Source organism: Onychostoma macrolepis, chromosome 03 (assembly GCF_012432095.1).
Source record: "Onychostoma macrolepis isolate SWU-2019 chromosome 03, ASM1243209v1, whole genome shotgun sequence".
Taxonomy (NCBI): domain Eukaryota; kingdom Metazoa; phylum Chordata; class Actinopteri; order Cypriniformes; family Cyprinidae; genus Onychostoma; species Onychostoma macrolepis.
In genome coordinates this window covers 27,373,289-27,392,402 of record NC_081157.1, presented here as the reverse complement: position 1 = coordinate 27,392,402, position 19,114 = coordinate 27,373,289, and the positions used below count along the sequence as shown (strand labels likewise).

At 36.6% G+C, this 19,114-nt stretch overlaps 1 protein-coding gene across 1 annotated transcript in view; it reads left to right on the top strand.

Annotated features, from left to right (window-relative positions):
• Positions 1-2,772: 2,772 nt before the first annotated feature.
• si:ch211-66e2.5 (hemicentin-1) overlaps positions 2,773-19,114 on the top strand; it is a 29,963-nt gene continuing 13,621 nt past the window's right edge. The window contains exons 1-8 of the mRNA XM_058768074.1: positions 2,773-2,961; positions 3,352-3,618; positions 3,725-4,054; positions 4,307-4,540; positions 5,719-5,726; positions 6,406-6,425; positions 9,905-10,014; positions 18,790-19,056. Of these exons, the coding sequence (XP_058624057.1) occupies positions 2,892-2,961; positions 3,352-3,618; positions 3,725-4,054; positions 4,307-4,540; positions 5,719-5,726; positions 6,406-6,425; positions 9,905-10,014; positions 18,790-19,056 (1,306 nt within the window). The 5' untranslated portion in view covers positions 2,773-2,891. The remainder of the gene's footprint in view (positions 2,962-3,351; positions 3,619-3,724; positions 4,055-4,306; positions 4,541-5,718; positions 5,727-6,405; positions 6,426-9,904; positions 10,015-18,789; positions 19,057-19,114) is intronic.

Here is a 19,114-nt window from a genome sequence, read left to right as displayed (position 1 = left end):
AACACATTAATAACATTTGTGACCCTGAACCACAAATCCAGACACAAGGGGCTTTTTTTTTTTTTTTTTAATTTAGATATATCATCTGAAAGCTGAATAAATAAGCTTTCCATCGATAAATGTTAGGATAGGACAATATTTGGCTGAGATATTTGAAAATCTGGAATCTGAGGGTGCAAAAAAATCGAATATTTTGAGAAAATCGCCTTTAAAGTTATCCAAATTAAGTTCTTAGCAACTCATAAGTAGCACAGGTATATTTGTAGCAATAGCCAACAATACATTGTATGGGTCAAAATTATACTTAGGATATTATGTAAAGATCAAGCTAAGATATTTTGTAAATTTCCTATAAGTATATCAACTTAATTTTTGATTAGTTATGTGCATTGCTAAGGACTTAATTTGGACAACTTTAAAGACGATTTTCTATATTTTTTGATTTTTTTTTGCACCTTCAGATTCCAGATTTTCAAATAGTTGTATCTCAGGCAAATTATATCCTAACAAACCATACATCAATGGAAAGCGTATTTATTCAGCTTTCAGATTATGTATAAATCTCAATTAAAAAAAAAAAAAAATGCCCCTTATTATGACTGGTTTTGTAGTGCAGGGTCACATTTACTGATAATTATTTTCAGGTTTTAGCCTACTTTACCAAAAACCAAGTTTTTCCAGGGCATATTTTATTTGTTCATTTGTTAAATACTGCTGCAATTCCCTTTTCGCAGGATTTTGTACCCGCTCACTAAACTTACAAAAATGCACAATCAGAATGATTTTAAAACTGATTCAAGGTTAAAAATAAAGGAAAAAATAAAGAAACTCAATTTACAGTTAACACTTTAATGAAGGCCAAAAATGTAGAATAAATTAAATTGTTTTGTTGTGATATAATGAATATATTTTAATATGTATTTTGAATGTTTTGTAACAAGAAACAAATGTGTTTGAAGGGTCTAAGGGTTCTTTAGAAAGCTGTATTTTGCTTCAAGAGAACAAACATATATTTGTGTTGTTGTTTTTTTTATTTCTTCTATATTCATTTATTAATTTGTAATAATCATTTTGTTATTAAACATATAATAATTTATTATAATCATTTATAACTATTTTCCATTGTTGTATAAACTTGTGATTGTGTGGTTTCAAGGGATATTTTTCTTCACAAGTAAGAGACAACAAGTAAAAGATCCATTTCAAGGTTTTTACAGTCACTGAATGGTAATTTTCCATTGCTATTGCTTGTCGTATAATAACACTTCTTGGATTTGTGCTGGTGCAGACAAGACTTGCTGTTAACGGGGTTTGGATATCAGACCATACTCTGCTGACAAAATCTCTGGCAGGATCCGGCGTTTGGGGTCAGATCTGAAATTTCTGACGTGGAGACTGTAATAACAGTTTATTAGAATCTTCTAAATGTGACCGCGTCTGGATGGCAACATTTCAAAGCAGTTAAATAAACAGCAATAAATAAGAGATTCTTGTCGTAACAACATATTTGAAGATAAAGAGGAAATTATTTTGTCTTCTACTGCTCCCTTTGGAGTCAGGCATAAGGAGTCTCACTTCTGATTGCAATTTGCTTGGTGACTGATTGATGGTACATAATAGACTTTACATTGCTTAATATTAGTCATGGTGTTTCCAATCAAACCCCCAAAACACTGGAGATTAAAATGGATCTCTATTCTACTGTAGCAATTTATTATTTATGTGCTTGTGCAGTATTTCATTTCGATGCCATGTCACTGAGACAATACAGTAAATGATCCAGTGACACTATCAGTCAAGCTGAGGACAAGCTGTCTGCGTACAGTTTAAGATTTATACACAAACATGGTTGTTGAATATCAAGTGTTGTGAATCATTCACCATTTAACCATTTAAATGACGAATGATTCATATATTCAAAGTTATGCAAAAAAGTGCTGCTGGGGTGTAAAAAGTCCATTAATTGGTGCATTTTGGATGCGGGATTCTTTCGTTTGTTTATTTTTGTGCCAGAAATCTGTCACGTGATGAACGAACGACCCAAACCCGAAGACTTGTCAGATAAGAGGTGAGGTGAGCTAATCAAGACCCAGGTAAACGATGAATTAATCTTTTCTGTTTCTTATAGCATTATAGTTTGTATTGTTTGTAGTGTGATCAACGTTTGCATAAGTAGTAGATGTGTTAGGGAAGTAGCACGTAACATTTTAATTATATTTTGCTAAAATGAACCAAATGAACGAAATGACTCGAAAAAAGATTCGTTAATTTTGCTGAACGAGACTTAAAGGTCCGAGTCAGTAAAATGATCCGAACTTCCCATCACTACATTGAAGTCAGGCAGATGTTTCTGGTTTATGTTCTGTTGTATCCTGCAATTACCACAAGAGGGCACTGTATCCAATAAAACTGAGCCATTTGTCGGCCTTGGACCCCCTGGAAAAAGGTTTAAAGAAAGTTCAGATTGGTTTTTGTTGTTTTGCATGTTAAATTTCTGTGTAAGCATCAAATTATGAACCAAAAAAAGAACCCTGTGTCAATCAACCCCAATCCTCGTCTACAGATGTTCTGGTTATCTGGATGGGGTAACCCCAACTCGGCTCATTTCAAGGATTCAGGTTATTACTAGAGTTCATTTAGTTTCATTTCTGCTTCTGTTTTGCGGCCATCTATTAATGTGAATAGTTCTTGGAGTCAGTCCACTGAAATGACCTCTCAAAATACTTTCTGGGTGGGGTTAGTTCTTTCTTTTTTTTTTTTTTTGCTTTCATTATCATGTGCTCAAAGCACAACTATTCAGTCACAGACCGTACAGTCATAGATTCTGTCAGAGAGTTGGGCATTATTTCCAACGTTTTCTGTTCAACTGCTTTACCTTGAGCACACTGAATATGATTAAACTTTTCTTTGGATTTGTCTTTGGATATCTCTCCGCAGTTTCACAGCTTGTGAGTCTCACAGGTTTGTATGCTGAAGCACAAACATTCTTTATAACTTTGTTTTTCTTAGGACCAATGTTTGGCGTGTTAAATTAATTTCTATTCAGTTGACATGTTTGAGCTTGGCCAAATGTTGTCTTGCTTCTGCATTTATCAGTAAAGTTTTTTGTTACATATCATGATTATGACAATAGCTGTTTGGTTCTACAGCAACCAAAAACAAAATGAATAAAAGCCCAACTCAATAAAATACAAAGCTCTAGATGCATGCAGTGGTCGGTTTGTAAGTGTTAAAGACTCATGGTACTGTAGGTTATTTCTGTGTGTGCTTGTAATCTGATACTTCAGTGCTGCTATTCTGTGCTGCAACTTCACCAGTTTTAAATCACATCCTTCTCAATGTGTTTAACAGGTACACAAGCTGAATGTCCTGTTCAGATCAACCCACGGAGAGTTGTTGTGAGGTACGGCGGTTCTGTTGCAGTTAGCTGTAGCACTTCAGTCCCGCATCAAGGGATAGGATGGGAAGCCAGTGAGGGAGCAGTGCCCATGACCAAAGACAAGAATCTGATCACATGGAGAGTGTCAGAACTGAAAGAATGGGTCATAAAGCCAATCTGCTTCATAAACTATAAAACAGGCGAGCCGTGTGAAGTAAAGCTCCCAGTCACTGTTTACAGTGAGTTTCTCTGATACTGATATTTCTTTCTGTTCATTCTCAGAAATATCTAATAAATGTACATTCATCACAGCAGATTTCAGAGTGTGTAAATCTTGCTCCACAGAGACTCCAGACAGTGTGTCCATCAGCACTGTGGATCACAGCGGACCAATGATGGAGGGAGAGCAGTATAAGCTCCAGTGTGACGTACACAATGTGGCTCCTGTTCAGTATCTCACTGTCAAATGGTACAAAGGAGAGACTCTGCTGAATCAAACCACCTTCACTGACAGCATCGAGACTCCAGTGAATGAAACCGTCACACTCCAGATCCGTCCAGACAGAGATGATGATGGAGCTCAATACCGGTGTGAAGCAGAGCTGGATCTGGGAGCAGAAGGACCTCAACCTCATCCTAAAAGTTTATCAAAACCTCTTAATGTTGAAGTACACTGTAAGTTTATTATTGCTAAATTTGCCATTTAATTATATTTTTCTAAAGGGCCTTAGTGTGAAGGATGTGCAACTGTCCTGTTCATCACACAGAGATCTGCATATTAATCGAGATTATTTGATCAAATATTACATATGAATTGAATGAACACAGATAAAAAGGTTTCAGTTGTACAGTATTTTAGTGATCTGTTAATAACAGCTGCTCATCATGATGCTGTTTTGCTGAGAAATGTATCTCTGTCCTCCTCAGATAAACCACGACACTCCAATTCAACAGAGACCATCATTAAAAAGGATGAGGTTATTCTAGATTGCACAGTGAAGGCAAACCCGGCTCCTAGGTACACATGGCGCTCAGATCATCTGGAAGAGGAGATCAGCTCCTCAGTGCTCAAGTCCTCCACACTCAGTCCAGGAAACTACACGTGCATCGCCACAAACACTCGGGGAAGCAACAGCAAAGTGTTCATCGTCAAATCTACAGGTGGGTTATAAGTGAAAAAAATCACGTGCATATAATTTGTCTGTTTGATTCATATAAAATACATGTTTTTTTTTTTTGTTTTGTTTTTTTTTATTCTGGATGTTAGATTGGGTGTTTCTTATTTTATACATTGTGCTTGATTTCTGTGTAAACCAGAGTCATTCTTTTGTACACTCTTAAAAAGAAAGTTTTTTTGGCATCTTTGGTTCCATAAAGAACTTTTAACATCCATGAAATTTTTCCATTCCACTAAAGGTTCTTTATATTTTTTAAATGTTCTTCACAAAAACAATTCAGTTTCAGTTTTAAGAACTTGTGGAACCAAGAATAGTTTTTTATGGCATCACTGGCAACCCCTCCTTTTGGAACCTGTATTTTTAAGAGTGTATCTGTAGACAGAGATTCAGCATTGAAAACACTGAGTGTTGTTTTTGTCTGTACCATCATTAACACTGCTTTTCTTCCACAGGTATTCGTCCCACATTCTGGACTGTTCTTATTTTCTCCCACTTGCTGGTTGCATTGATTATTATCATTTAACTCTCCTAAGTTTTTGCTTTCCTAAAGTGGTCATACCTTGACTTTATTTTTATTTTTTTATTTTTATGAAATGTTTTTTTAGACCTTATACTCATATACCCTTATACCCTAACTGCTAGGCTGTTGGGGGTCATTACTTTTAACCCAGAAAAACAACAGTATAAAAAATAACATGACTTCATGTCAGGTCAAAATCATGTTATGAAAGTAATAGACCTTATTTTGGGTAGCTATTATTTCAATTATGACAGGAATGAAAATGAGGCTGTGAGGGACTGAAGTACAGTGCATTCAATGGATTGTAGTGTTGTTTAACAACCAATTGTACAGCTGATAAGAATTCTTCCTGAAAAAAGTTTCTGTAGACAAAAGTTCCATAAAACAGTTTTACAATTTTTGTATTGTAAAAAAAACAAAAAACAAAACACCATTATATGCCAGGACTGCCAATCTGTCCCTCATTTTCATCCAGGTCAAATACAATATGGAGTCTAACCTGGCGTCTGTGGTCAGTAGATGGGTGGAGTTTTCTATGTAGAGACCTGCTTTGTAACAATTCTCAATTTTAGTCAGACATTTTTCCAGGAATGTGTACAGTCATAAACTCCCACTCTTTCTCACTCTCTGATTGTGTGAAGGTGGGTTGGTTGGTTGGTAGATGTGAATCTTTTGCACTTGGGATGTTTTATAGTCTCACTTCTTCATTTCTCTGTGTGTTTGTTTAACATTGTAGTTATTTGATACATAGATTTTATTAAGAATATATTAATAAAGCTTGTCACTATTATTTCCATGAGGCTTTATTTCCATATTATTTCCTCCATATTATCTCTCTGTAGGTGGAAATTATAATTAACCATTCTACCCTAGCCTGCCTCCAGAATCTAGCGGATCTACCGGGGTGGCAAGTGCCACCCTAAGAAAAAGCTGTGCCACCCCACCTGCCACCCCAGAATTATCACAGAATAAAATATAAATGTAAGCAGTGTTTCATGTGCTACTTTTCAGCCTCGGCGATGACCGCGCGCGATGGTTGCACGCGCACGCAGCGCGCCCAGTGTAGTCGGCTTCATTAACAAATGACTCTTAAGAACCGGTTCTTTTTTAGTCAAAAATACAAAGCGCAGCCCATTTGTTCGTGTATCAGATACTGCTTCTCGGTTTATTCAGAAGTCCTCTGAGAAATCTAATCCCGTCCGGATATGTCTGAGATTCATCCCGTAATTGTTTGGTGATCCGATTCTCCGACCGCTCGCGCCACTTTCATCATGGATATAGAGGCCTTTCTGCCGTATCGGACGAAACAATAACATGAGCCGATCACGAAAACTAATAGCAGAGTTAGGTAAGAATCTTGTATTGCAGTTTTCTCTATTGGTAATTTAATATAACTGATTTTAGTTGGCCCATTTTCCCAAACCATTAATTCAGTTCTCAAAACAAAGACACATTTCTCAAAAAGTTTAACAATGAGATTAGGCAGCAAAACTGATGACAGCAATCAGAATCTCTGCATCCTAACAACGGAGAGACCTGACCGAATAATATACATGGGTTTTATACTTACACATTCAATATAATTACAGTACAGTACCAGTACATGATGGAAATTTCACTCTTCTATATGTACAGTAAACTCTAGCACATGTTGTACACCTTCAAACGTGTGACTGTCAAATTTTATCTGTAACCATCTTTTATGTGTACTGCATGTTTGCAGAACTGAGAAATGACTGCCTAGAGAGATATAGTCTTGCGTCAGGAGACCAGGAAACTGCTATAGTACTGTACACTGTAATGAAATTTGACCAAATGTGCAGAGGATGCTGAATTTACTTTATTTTATTTTATTTTATTTTGTACTGTACTGTATTGTGGTGCATACCAAGTTCATATACAATTCTTTGGTATTTTAACTTTTCTAGTGTTTTTCATCTACTGCAAGATTACTTTCCAGTAGTAAAATGAAAATTATCCGTTCCCAAAAGTTAATTGCTGAATTATTATTATTATCTGTAATTTAATTTATGTTGTATACTGTAATAGACGTGACTGAGCTGCAAAAATAATTGAATCCTAATAAGAGCTTTTTGTTAAGTGTTATTGATCTCACGAGTGTTCACTGGGCAGGAAAGTCATCTGTGTATTTTAATTGTTTGTAAGCATTTAAGAATAGGCTACCTGTAATAACTAGATTGAAAAGTTTGAAAGACAATTTTATGCTGGCTTGTCTTAAAGTCTTGTTTAAGAAACATAAATAGTTTGGTCAGTTAGATGTTGTAGATGTTTGCTAAAGTGTTGCTAGTTGGTTGCTAGGATATTCTGGATGGTTGCTAGGCTTTTGCTATGCAGTTGCTGGGGTGTTGCTAGACTATTGATAGTGTTCTGGGTGATTACAGACATTCCCACCTCTGGTAATAACAGAATGTCTTCTTTAATTATACAAGCTCAGAAACATTTATAACCTGTTGAAGTTTTTCATATTGTGTATTGACTTGGTGCCATGATGGATATTGAAATGTTGTTATTTATTTTTCACTTTAAACAGTATAGATGATTACTTAATGGTAATGCAATATTTGTGAACATAACTGTGCACGTCAGACAATAAATCCCCAAAATCTTTGCATGCTTTGGTGTTGCCACCCCTCATAGACCCCATGCCACCCCTTTGCCACCCTAAATATTATTTTCTAGATCCGCCCCTGGGCTTTTAGCAGTGTTCATCGCCATAGTAACTTACGCTCCACAGCTAACCTGCTCCGGGGCAGGTTATGTTCTGGTTTAGAGAGCTCAAACCGAAATTTGACCAATCAGCTTCAAGCAAAGTGACACATCTCTGACGCAATAAAGCCACTCCTCCAGTATCTCTTACTCCAAATTAAAGGACGCTACATAGTAAATCATTTTTATAGATAAAATCATCTGATTTTTAGAGATGATTATTTTTTATTATTTATATAATTATTATACCCTTAATCCATTACACAAGCCAGCTTAGTTTAATAGTAATTAAGGTTTTATTTTAAATTAATATAAACATATACATAATATGCAATATAAATAAGTTTTAGAATCAATAGCTGTAAACATGACTACATATGAGTTTAGATTTTTAAGTGTTGTTATATCTATAGATATTATAAACTTTACAATTTTTACTTGCACTTATATGGTAAGATAAGTTTTCCTCTTTCATGGACAGATCGTTTCATCTTGCTGTGTAAATGTGTTTAAATTCTTCATATTGTTCAATCTTTTAATCTTTGGTAGTGAATCTCACGAGAAGTGAATCACAAGGTTTCAAGGCATGTGATTGGCTGCTCATTACTGATGTCACACTTTCATGTGCACGCACTCCATTAACTCAGGATCAAGCCTGAGTTGACAGAGAAAGTTGGTGATCAGCTTCATGGTACCAACAAAGCCGGATTGGACTGGTTTGGTTTTGTCAACTCAAAACTAATCCTGTAATCCTGAGTTTGTTCAGCCACCATCATGGTACAGGCCCCTGGCCTGTTGTTTCGGAACCTGGCATGTTCCTCATTTCGGTGCCATGCCTGAGCGATCGATTGAAATATTTGTCCTTTGTTTCTCCAAAACGAACGTAAGAAGCATCATGCTCAAAATGATAAACAATGATAAGCACCTAACGTGAAAAATAATTTCCCGACTGAGAAAATGCACTTGAACTCAAGACGGAAAGCTCTAATACAAGTCCAACAAATCTTTGTAGTAACGTGAGCGTGCTGTTTTCACATTCCGACTTAAAAGCACAACTCGGGAAATGAGAGCATCCAGGGAGCGCGTGAATGCAGAGATTACACTTGCTCTGACGGCAGCAGGTAGCCCTCCATTAACTAGCTAAGCTAAACATTCTTAAATTAAAATGCCTAAAGCTAAAATTCTCTTGTATTCACGTTTTTTAAACCTGTTGTCCAACAAAAGAGAACATTATAACCTTTTTAGTCCACAACACCAGTTAAATGCTTCCTTTTGTGATCTGATGTAGCTTCTTGTCACAGAATGAGGCAGAAAATATGTTCCATAGGCTACTAATACATGGATTGGCAATGGATTATAAATATACTTAATTATTATGAAAATACCAGAGATGGCTTGAATAACACAGATAAACTAGGCTATATATTGTCGTAGTCGAGTGTTTATTGTATTTGTTTTATCATTCAAAACGTTTATATCTTGTTTACTCAGTTACATCCATAGTAATTCATTTGTCCATATTGGGGATTTCCTGGAGTTTCATGAGTTCCGCTTCTTCTGTGACTGGATATGTGGATTTTTTGTGTGAGGGCGCCCTCTGGCATCCAGTATGAATAAAAAAGACATCATGTGTTTAGTGCTAATGGCCAATCCAATTATTAATTGGTCATTTTTATTTATTTTTTATTATTTTTAAGTATCGGTTCAGGCACCGTTTAGGCACCTGTACCGTTTTAAAAGTATCGATTTGGCACTGGTATCGAAAAAAACCAAAAACGATACCCAACCCTAGTAATTACGCAAGTGGGTGTGCACCTCTTCGCCATTCAAAATCAAAGCGCCTTTTCATTTTATAATGCCGTCTTATTGCTCTTCGTAGTATGTTCATTTTAACAATGTTTTCCCAACGAATCCTGGACTCCTGCTCAAAATGATAAACACTGGATACAACACTTTTTTCTTGCTCATTTCTTCAGTGATTCTGCTTGTTAACAGCAGCTGTTCATCATTGGCTGAATTCACTCATTAGTTGAACCCTTGATGTCACATGGATTATTTTAACGATGTCCTTACTATGTTTCTGGACCTTGATTGTGTTAGGATCCTTGCTGTCTGTGGGAGGGTCAGAGAGCTCTCGAAATGCATCAAACATATCTTAAGTTGTGTTCTGAAGATGAACGAAGGTCTCACAGGTTTGGAACGACATGAGGGTGAGTAATTAATAACAATTTTCATTTTTTGGTGAACTATCCCTTTAACAAGAGTTAAAGATGGAAGTATGAAAACATTACAGTGCTGCATTAAAAAAAAAAAAAGTTTTCCTTCTAGTCTGTCATGTTAATTGTTGCAGTTCATGGTAATTAAAAAAATAATTAATAATTAAAAAAAAAAAAAAATGTTTGCTTGTACAAGGTAAAAACTTTTGTAGAGGTAATGGGTTGCCACTTTGTCTCCAGTGTAAAATCTGGGTCCTGCGAACAGAACCAGCTGAGAATACATGAACATTTGTTTTGAGCAGTTAAACAGCAGGAAAAAAAACTTTGACCTCTTTAGATTTGATTGATTTTCTCAGTGATAATTGTTCTGATTTTGCTCAGTTTCAGTTTGTTGAGGGAAATGTCCTTTGTGAGTTTCTGTGGAAACTGTGACAACTAGGGTGCAGTTTCTCATTTAAAAATTTAACAATTCTAAAGCTGAAGAACCACCCTGAACACCTAGAATACCCCAAATAACCTAGCTCACTTTTCATGCTCAATGTGACACTTTATGAACTTATTCTATACTGAAACATGTGATCAGCTTCTGGACAGAAGTATTTGAATTGCTGTTTTTGTATGATTGTGTGGTTATCTTGTCAGGGTAACCTCAATTCATCACAAGAATTCAGGTTATTAGAATTCATTTAGTTTCTTTTTTTGCTGTCATCCACTGATAGGAGTCAGTCAAATGAGATCTTTTTTTCCGGGGTGGGGTTTCTTTTTTTCTTCTTCCTCTTTTTTGTTTCAATATCGTGTGCTCGAGGTACAGCTATTCAGTCACAGACCATATACAGTCAAGAGTTACAGACATAAAGTTTGATCTTATTTGCAATATTTTCTGTTCAATAACTTTTCCTTGAGCGCATTGAATATGCTTCAACATTTCTTTGGATTTGTTTATCTCTCTGCAATTTCACAGCTTGTGAGTCTCGCAGGTTTGTATGTTTTATTTGTTCGATACTTGAATTGCAAACATCTGTTTATCTGAAATGATCCTAAATGTTAGCTATTACTTTATTTGGAGATGAAACGATTTTAACTTTATTATTTATCTTTATCTATTTATGTTTGAGGTGCAAAATTACTTTCTGTTCAGTTGACATGTTTGTTTTTTATTGCATATGATGATACTGACAATAGACAGGCTTCTACAGCAACCAAAACATTTTTCTTAAGCTATTAAGCAAAAACGGAACCAAAGCACACACATCAACGGCACAAACTGTTTAAAATTGGGTACATGACAAAGATGATGATAAAAATAATAATAATAATAATAATAATATAAGTGGTCACACCATAGGCTCCAAAAATGCAAAACAATTTAATATTGTTCACACAAGGTAACGTTTCGAGCTAGGCTCTTCGTCAGGCAATAAAAAAAAAAATTTCAAACATACTCACAAGTGATTAATCAACAAATATCTAAATTTCATTTAATCTATCTAATGTGTAAATCCAAAAAGTCTCATCTCAAAAGTATTATGTCGCCTCCATGCCATGGACATTTGACTAATTCTGTTCCTAGTCCTCATAGGATAGAAACTGAATGTCAAAAATTCGCAAATTGCTGAGCCACCAGACTTTTAAGTTAGCGATTTCTGATAGCTCAACAATGTTGATACAATGTAAACAATTGAGTTTGTTTAAATGTCTACTAGTTTTACCCACATAACAAAGACCGCATGGGGCAATGCAACATATAGACCACATTAGCAGTTTTACATGAAATAGGCCTATCTCTTATTTTTATTTTTATTTATTTATTTTTTTGCAGTATGAGGATGTTTGAAAGTTTGAGTGTTATAGGTAAAATTGCATTGTTAAAGGTTACTGCATCCAAAATTGCCAAAGGGCACCTTATTTTAAAAAAAAAAGTAAAGGAGGGGTTAAATCTGCTCGACATAAAAACCCATAGCCATGCAATCAGTAATGAATCATGCACCCATCCAGCCGTTTGACACAGAAACGGACCCCAGTTCGTTAGGAACTCGGTGGAATAAATGGATTACAAAGCTGTACTTCATCCAGGATGCGTAGAAAAGCACTCAGAGAAGCAGACTTGACCTTAGAAGCTTTGCTAGATGGCAGAACATTAGAAATATCTGAAGAACAAGCATCGGGAATTGAACAAAATGCAGCGGGTGCTGTCAACACATTACATTACAATCATAAGCAGCAGAGTGAATTCAGACCCTCCACGGTATGGAGATGAAGATGCTCCGTTGGTCTCTCGGCCTCACACGATTGGACCGTGTCAGGAATGAAGATGTCTGAAGGCGCATGGGCGTGGCGCCCATAGTCGACAAAATGCATGAAGCCCGACTACGCTGGTATGGCCACATCATCAGAAGCAGTGATGATACAGTGGCGAAAACAGCCTACAACCTATCACCACCTGGACGACGACCGCGTGGTCGGCCAAAGAAGCGGTGGAACGATCGTCTGGCGGAGGACATGTACTTAGTCAATATCACCCCTGATGATGCCCTGGACCGAACTAAGTGGCAAAAGGCATGCAAACAAGCGGACCCTGCGCAAATGCAGGATACATGCTAGTATGAAGAAGAAGGTGTTTGTCCGGCTAAAGGAAAAGAATGCAGAGCAACTACACACTTTTGCATGAATCACTATGCAAAAGTGTGTAGTTCCAGCATTGAGAAACCCACTCTGTAAGTTAAACATAATGACCCTCCCCATCATAAACAATGCCACAAACCACAAAGGGTGAAGCAAGTCGCTACAGCATGTACCGGCCACACACAAGATGATTCATCGAGCAGTGAGGATGCTTATGTGTTTGTTCTGAACAGCAATACATGCCAGCAACAGCCTCAGACACAAATTAAAATAAACTGCACCAAAGTTACAGGTCTGATTGATTCGGGAGCCGCTGTAAATATTATTAGCAAAGCAGTGTTCAACATGCTCACACCCAAGCCACAGCTCAGAGCAGAGACAATTAAGATCTTTGCGTGTGGCTCTGACACTGCTCTGCCTATCATTGATGTATTCCAGTGCAATGTTCAAGCATCACATAGCACTACAGAGACCAAGTTCTATGTTCTTCAGAATGATGGACACACCCTTTTAAGCTATGCAACGGCACAAGAGCTTGGGCTGATTAATATCACCAGTGCTGTTAATTATACAAACACCATCCACACAGTAGCTAATGTACTTGTTGAAAGCTATCCAGAACTGTTCAAAGGAATAGGCAAACTGAAAAACTTCCAAGTGAAGCTGCATATCAATCCTGACATCCAACCTACATGTCAGCCACATAGACGAGTGCCATTTCATATTCGACAGAAAGTGGAAGCTGAGTTACAAAAGCTGGAAAATGATGACATAATAGAAACAGTAACAGGTCCAACGCCATGGATTTCTCAGATTGTTACTCCATCCAAACCAAAAGATCCTGATAAAAGGATATGTGTTGATAAGCGCCATGCCAATACAGCCATACAACGTGAGTGTCATATAACACCCACCATTGACGATGTCTTACAAAAGCTAAATGGCGCAAAAGTCTTCTCAAAACTTGATCTCAGAGCTGGTTACCATCCGCTGGAACTTCACCCAAACAGCCTATACATTACTACATTCACCATACATCTGGGACTAAGGAGATGCAAACGCCTACATTTTGTCATATGTTCTGCAGCGGAGGTGTCCCAGAATGCCATAGCGCAAACACTGCAAGGCATAATAGCAGTAAAAAACCTCAGTGATGATATCATCGTGTACGGTGTCTCACAAAGAGCACATGATGAAGCTCTCCGAGCTGTCTTTCAAAGACTAAAGAACAGCGGTCTTATACTTAATCGTGAAAAGTGAGAGTTTAACAAGCACAGACTTGAGTTCTATGGATTTATCTTTTCTGCCAGTGGTATCTCAGCAAACCCCAAAAAGGTTGCAGGCATACTACAAGCCAGTGACCCCAAAGATCCTGGGGAAATCCTAGAGAACTGACTAAAAAAAGGCACACCATGGGAACGGGGTGATACGCACAAGCAAGCTCTTCAGCAGCTCAAAGATGCTTTAACCAGTGCTACCACCATGTCCTACTTCAATCCCTCAAAGGACACTGAACTTGTTGTCGATGCTAGCCCAGTTGGCCTCTGTGCTATTTTGTCTCAAATGCAAAACGGACAAAAATGCATCATTGCATACACCAGTCGTGAACTCAGTGATGTTGAAAAACGAAGCTCTAGCTATTGTATGGAGCCGTGAGCATTTTCACTTGTACCTTTATGGTCATTCTTTTACTCTAGTAACCGACCACAAGCCCCTAGAACTGATATGGAATAATCCAAGATCGAAGCCACCAGCCCGAATTGAAAGGTAGGGCCTCAGACTCCAGCCGTACCAGTTCAGAATTGAGTACAGAAAAGGAACTGACAATCCTGCTGACTTCATGTCCAGGCATCCTCTCTCATTCAAGACAGAACACAACACAAGGGCATCTAAAGTAGCAGAGGAGTACATGAATTTCATGGCACTGCAGGCAACTCCAAACGCCATGACACTAGAAGAGATAAAAATGGAGACAAAAAAAGAAGACCTGTTCTTCAGCAGGTCTGCTCACACATAAGAAACAACTCATGGCACAAGAATGCTTGTGACCCACTCTTCGCAGATACCCTAAAACACTACAGAAATGTCAGTTCTGAGCTTACAGTGTCACTGAATGATAATCTCATACTCAGAGGTTCCAGAATAGTTGTACCCTCCACTCTAGAGCAAAGAGTATTACAGCTTGCCCACAAGAGCCATCAAGACGTCGCTAAAACCAAAAGTCTTCTGAGAGAGAAAGTGGTTTCCCAATATTGATCGAAGAGTTAAGAGGCCATGATCACAAATTGCATTGCTTGTCAGGCAAGTTTTGTTTCAGCAAATTAATGACGCCGTACAATGCAAAGCCACTCACAGTCACCAAAGTCAAAGGCACAATGGTAACTGCAGAAGGGCATGGACACTCCATTACAGGGAACTGTTCATTTTTTAAATGACTCAACCAGGAGACAGGTCTTTCGTTTGAGCTAGGATTCGAAAACGAGACAGAAGAAACTGACTTATACACAGTACCTCAGACATATCCTGTTAGACATAACCGCAGGCCTCCTGCCTACCCAGAGCCGATCCTCCCTATACGCAGAATATGCAAGCTGCGTAGGGCCCCTTGCTCTTTTGAATTTGGCCAGCAGTTATGATAACATGAATAATCATTTATTTTAATGCGGTGCGCTGTCACGCTCTCTACGTAAAAATCAGTCAAATCATGTAACGTGATTGTCGTACAGTCTCTTGCTCTTAAAAAAAAAAAAACAAGTTGAAAGCGTACCGAGCCGCGGTAGAGATACTGTTTCTCGAGCGCTTTCCGTGAGTGCGATTCAAGACGTTTCGTCCATTCTTTCTTGCAGATCTGACATATTTTAATCAAAATTTTGATAAATACATAGGCTACTTATTAATATTTCCAAAATGTCCCCTGATCTTGAAATCACCATGATGGCAGCCTCCATTTTAGAAAAGTCTGGATTTAGGCTGATTTGTCTGTGGTGTTACTGTCTTTTCTGGTAACACCACAGAGCCTATAGTAACTTGCAATATAAAGTCTGTGGTGTTACTTCAAAATGACATAGATATAAGTGGCTGTGTCACCAGTTTTTAATTGAAATGATTTAAAAATCAAAATGTTCCTAAGCTTTTATTTTAATGGATATAGCATATTAAACTAATTTTAAATGCATAGCAATAGGCTATATTTTATTATAAAAAAACAAACAAGCATTTTTACAAATTCTGCCTCTCATTTGCCACCCCAATTGAAGAATGACCCTCCTAATGCAGGTGTGTGAGGTCATATATTTTGAAGTGACTGCAATGTATTCTAAATATAAACTTGTTCTGTCAATCAGCGTCATTTCTGGAAAGATCATTCACTACTTTATTACGAGTTTAAAGGAGCGAGAGTGTCGATGACGTGCCCAGACGCAACGCTTTCAATTTGTGCGTACAATGAATGACATCATGTTGGGAGCTAACTAGCAAAATAGCTACAAAATTAAAATCAGAGAAGTGTGTATTCAAAGGTAAGAAGCAACAATAACATCTTCATCAAATAAAAAAAGAGATTACCTTAGATAAAGTTTGATTAATATGTACATACAGTACCGGTCAATGTTTGGACCCATTACTATTTTTAATGTTTTTGAGAGAAATTTCTTATGCTCATCAAGCCTGCATTTATTTGATCAAAAATACAGAAAAAGGATGTGTTAAATAGATCAAAAGTGATAGTAAAGACATATTGTTATAAAAGATTATATCTATATTTTTTATTTTTAAACAACTTCTTAATAATCAACAAATCCTGAAAAAAAAGTATCACAGGTTAGAAAATAAAATCAGCATATTAGAATGATTTCTGAAGGATCACGTGACACTGAATACTGGAGTAATGGCTGATGAAAATTCAGCTTTGATCACAGAAATATATTTTAAAGTATAGTAAAATAGAAAACCATTATTTTACATTGTAATAATATTTCACAATATTATTGTTTTTTTCTGTATTTTTGATCAAATAAATCCAGGCTTGATGAGCATAAGAGACTTCTTTCAAAAACATTAAAAATAGTAATGTGTCCAAACTTTTGTACTGTACAGGATAAGTAAAAATATGCAAAATTTAAAATCAAATGTTGTTTAAACAAAAAGGTTAGGGATCATATTTGTTTCAAGTGCTTTTTATTGGGTGTGGGGGGCCTCCAACATGAATTTTGCCTAGGGCCACCTAATGTCTAGAACCGACTCTGTCCCTACTTCTCTGACTATGTTTAGGTAGACTGTGTAGTGTAACTAAATAGTTGCACAGATTGTTCAAAGCAGGTGTTTCAGACTGTTTAGAAAACAAGGACTGTTCAGACTTTTTCAACGTAAAGTCTTTGTGTTACTCTGAGATGGAGTTATTCAGCTAACTTTCTACAATACTCAAGGGTTAAATATATTAATGTTTTGTTATCATAAACAAAAGTTACTGTTGTGTATTACAAGTTGCAAAGCTGTAAAGAAAAAAAAAAAGAAAAAAAGAGTGATGTAATATATTTGGTTTGACCTATGTCGACACAGGATGTGACGCGCTCCTCCCATGTATATGTGTGCAACCACAAGTGATGGAGCAAGAAATAGAAGTTTGTTATTGTTCCCGTATTCCCGTCTTCTAGCGTCTCTACGTGAAAGATAATATGACACGAAGAAACAGTACAAGAAACACTACAAAGACCTGATGCTGCAGTGATCATTAACCATCTTAAGAGTCTATGGAACTCTTAACAACTGAGATTCAGTACCATTCCATAAAAAACGTTATCAATATACCATTTCCACAGCAACAATACGTTTCAGGGTTTCAAAAAAGGGTTACAATCTGTATGGTGTACAAATTGTTGTTGAAATATACCACAAAACGATGCAAAACTAGGGGCCATTTTCAAACCATGCTTACACAAGAGATTTGTAAGTAGAGATCAGATGCAAATGCAAAATAATTGTATGGCAGTACCAATTTAGTCAATTCCAGCAGACATACTAGGAACTTGAAAGTTGGTCAAGAAAAAAAATTCAATAGCTTCTAGTCCACCTTGGAATGAAACATTTATATATAGATATTCAACATCCATGGTCACTAAAAGACCGAAGAGTTAGGTAATGTCACAGAATTAATGAGTTCAATAAAGTACCCTACAAAATGTATGAATAGAATTAGTCGAATTCCACTGTGTGGAGGGTGAGAGTAATAATTTATTTTTGATATGTGAGACTTTTTGGATTTACACTGTAACCCCTAGGGGATTAAATGAAGATTTCAATATTTGTCCGCAGGCTTTATTGTTTGTATTATTATTATACATTTTGTATGTTTTGAATTTGACTTTCACAGTATTTTGTATTTTTCTTTTGCCATTTTCATTTCATGATCTTTTTTTTTTCTTCTAAGGTCATGTGATTCTTGAGTAATCACTTGTGAGTATAAAGGTGTGATGGAAATCATTTTTTATTGTCTGACAAAGAGCCTGTTAGCTCGAAACATTTCACTGTAAAAAATCAAATTAACAAAATGTTGGAAGGGCAAACATATTTAAGTTGAGCTAATTTTATCGCTTGGCCTTAGTTGAGAGGACATATTATATTAAGTCTACACAAATATATTTGAAAAACATTGAATGAATGGTTATTTTCAAATCCAGTCAACAATTAGCGATGCTAATGTTGACTCAACTAATAAAAACATGTGCACGTGCACTATAAAATTTCAGTAAAGGTTGAGCCAACTAAAAAATAACAATTCAGGCAACACTTTGAAGTCAGAAATTGACTGAACGTAACATTTCTGTGGAACTATTTACTAAATAATAATTAGTTGAAACCGCTTGAAATTTTTTTACAGTGTACCTACAGGATACCATGAGGATAAGGGGAAACACATGACAGGAACATGAAACAAGGCAAAATATCAAAATAAAAGACATGAAAACCTAAACCAAAAACAAAACCCAAACCCAACGTTACAAATAGTTTATATAGATGATAAAATAGTGTAGTGAAAAAGATACTTTTGATTGATTTTGTGTATTAACATAAAAATATGATGAAATGTTTGAAAAGCTGTGAGATTTGTGAGTTTTGCTTAATAAAAATCCTTCTCAATGTGTTTAACAGGTACACAAGCTGGATGTCCTGTTCAGATCAATCCACGGAGAGCTGTTGTGAGGTACGGCGGTTCTGTTGCAGCTAACTGTAGCACTTCAGTCCCGCATCAAGGGATAGGATGGGAAGCCAGTGAGGGAGCAGTGCCCATGACCAAAGACAAGAATCTGATCACATGGAGAGTGTCAGAACTGAAAGAATGGGTCATAAAGCCAATCTGCTTCATAAACTATAAAACAGGCGAGCCGTGTGAAGTACAGCTCCCAGTCACTGTTTACAGTGAGTTTCTCTGATACTGATATTTCTTTCTGTTCATTCTCAGAAATATCTAATAAAT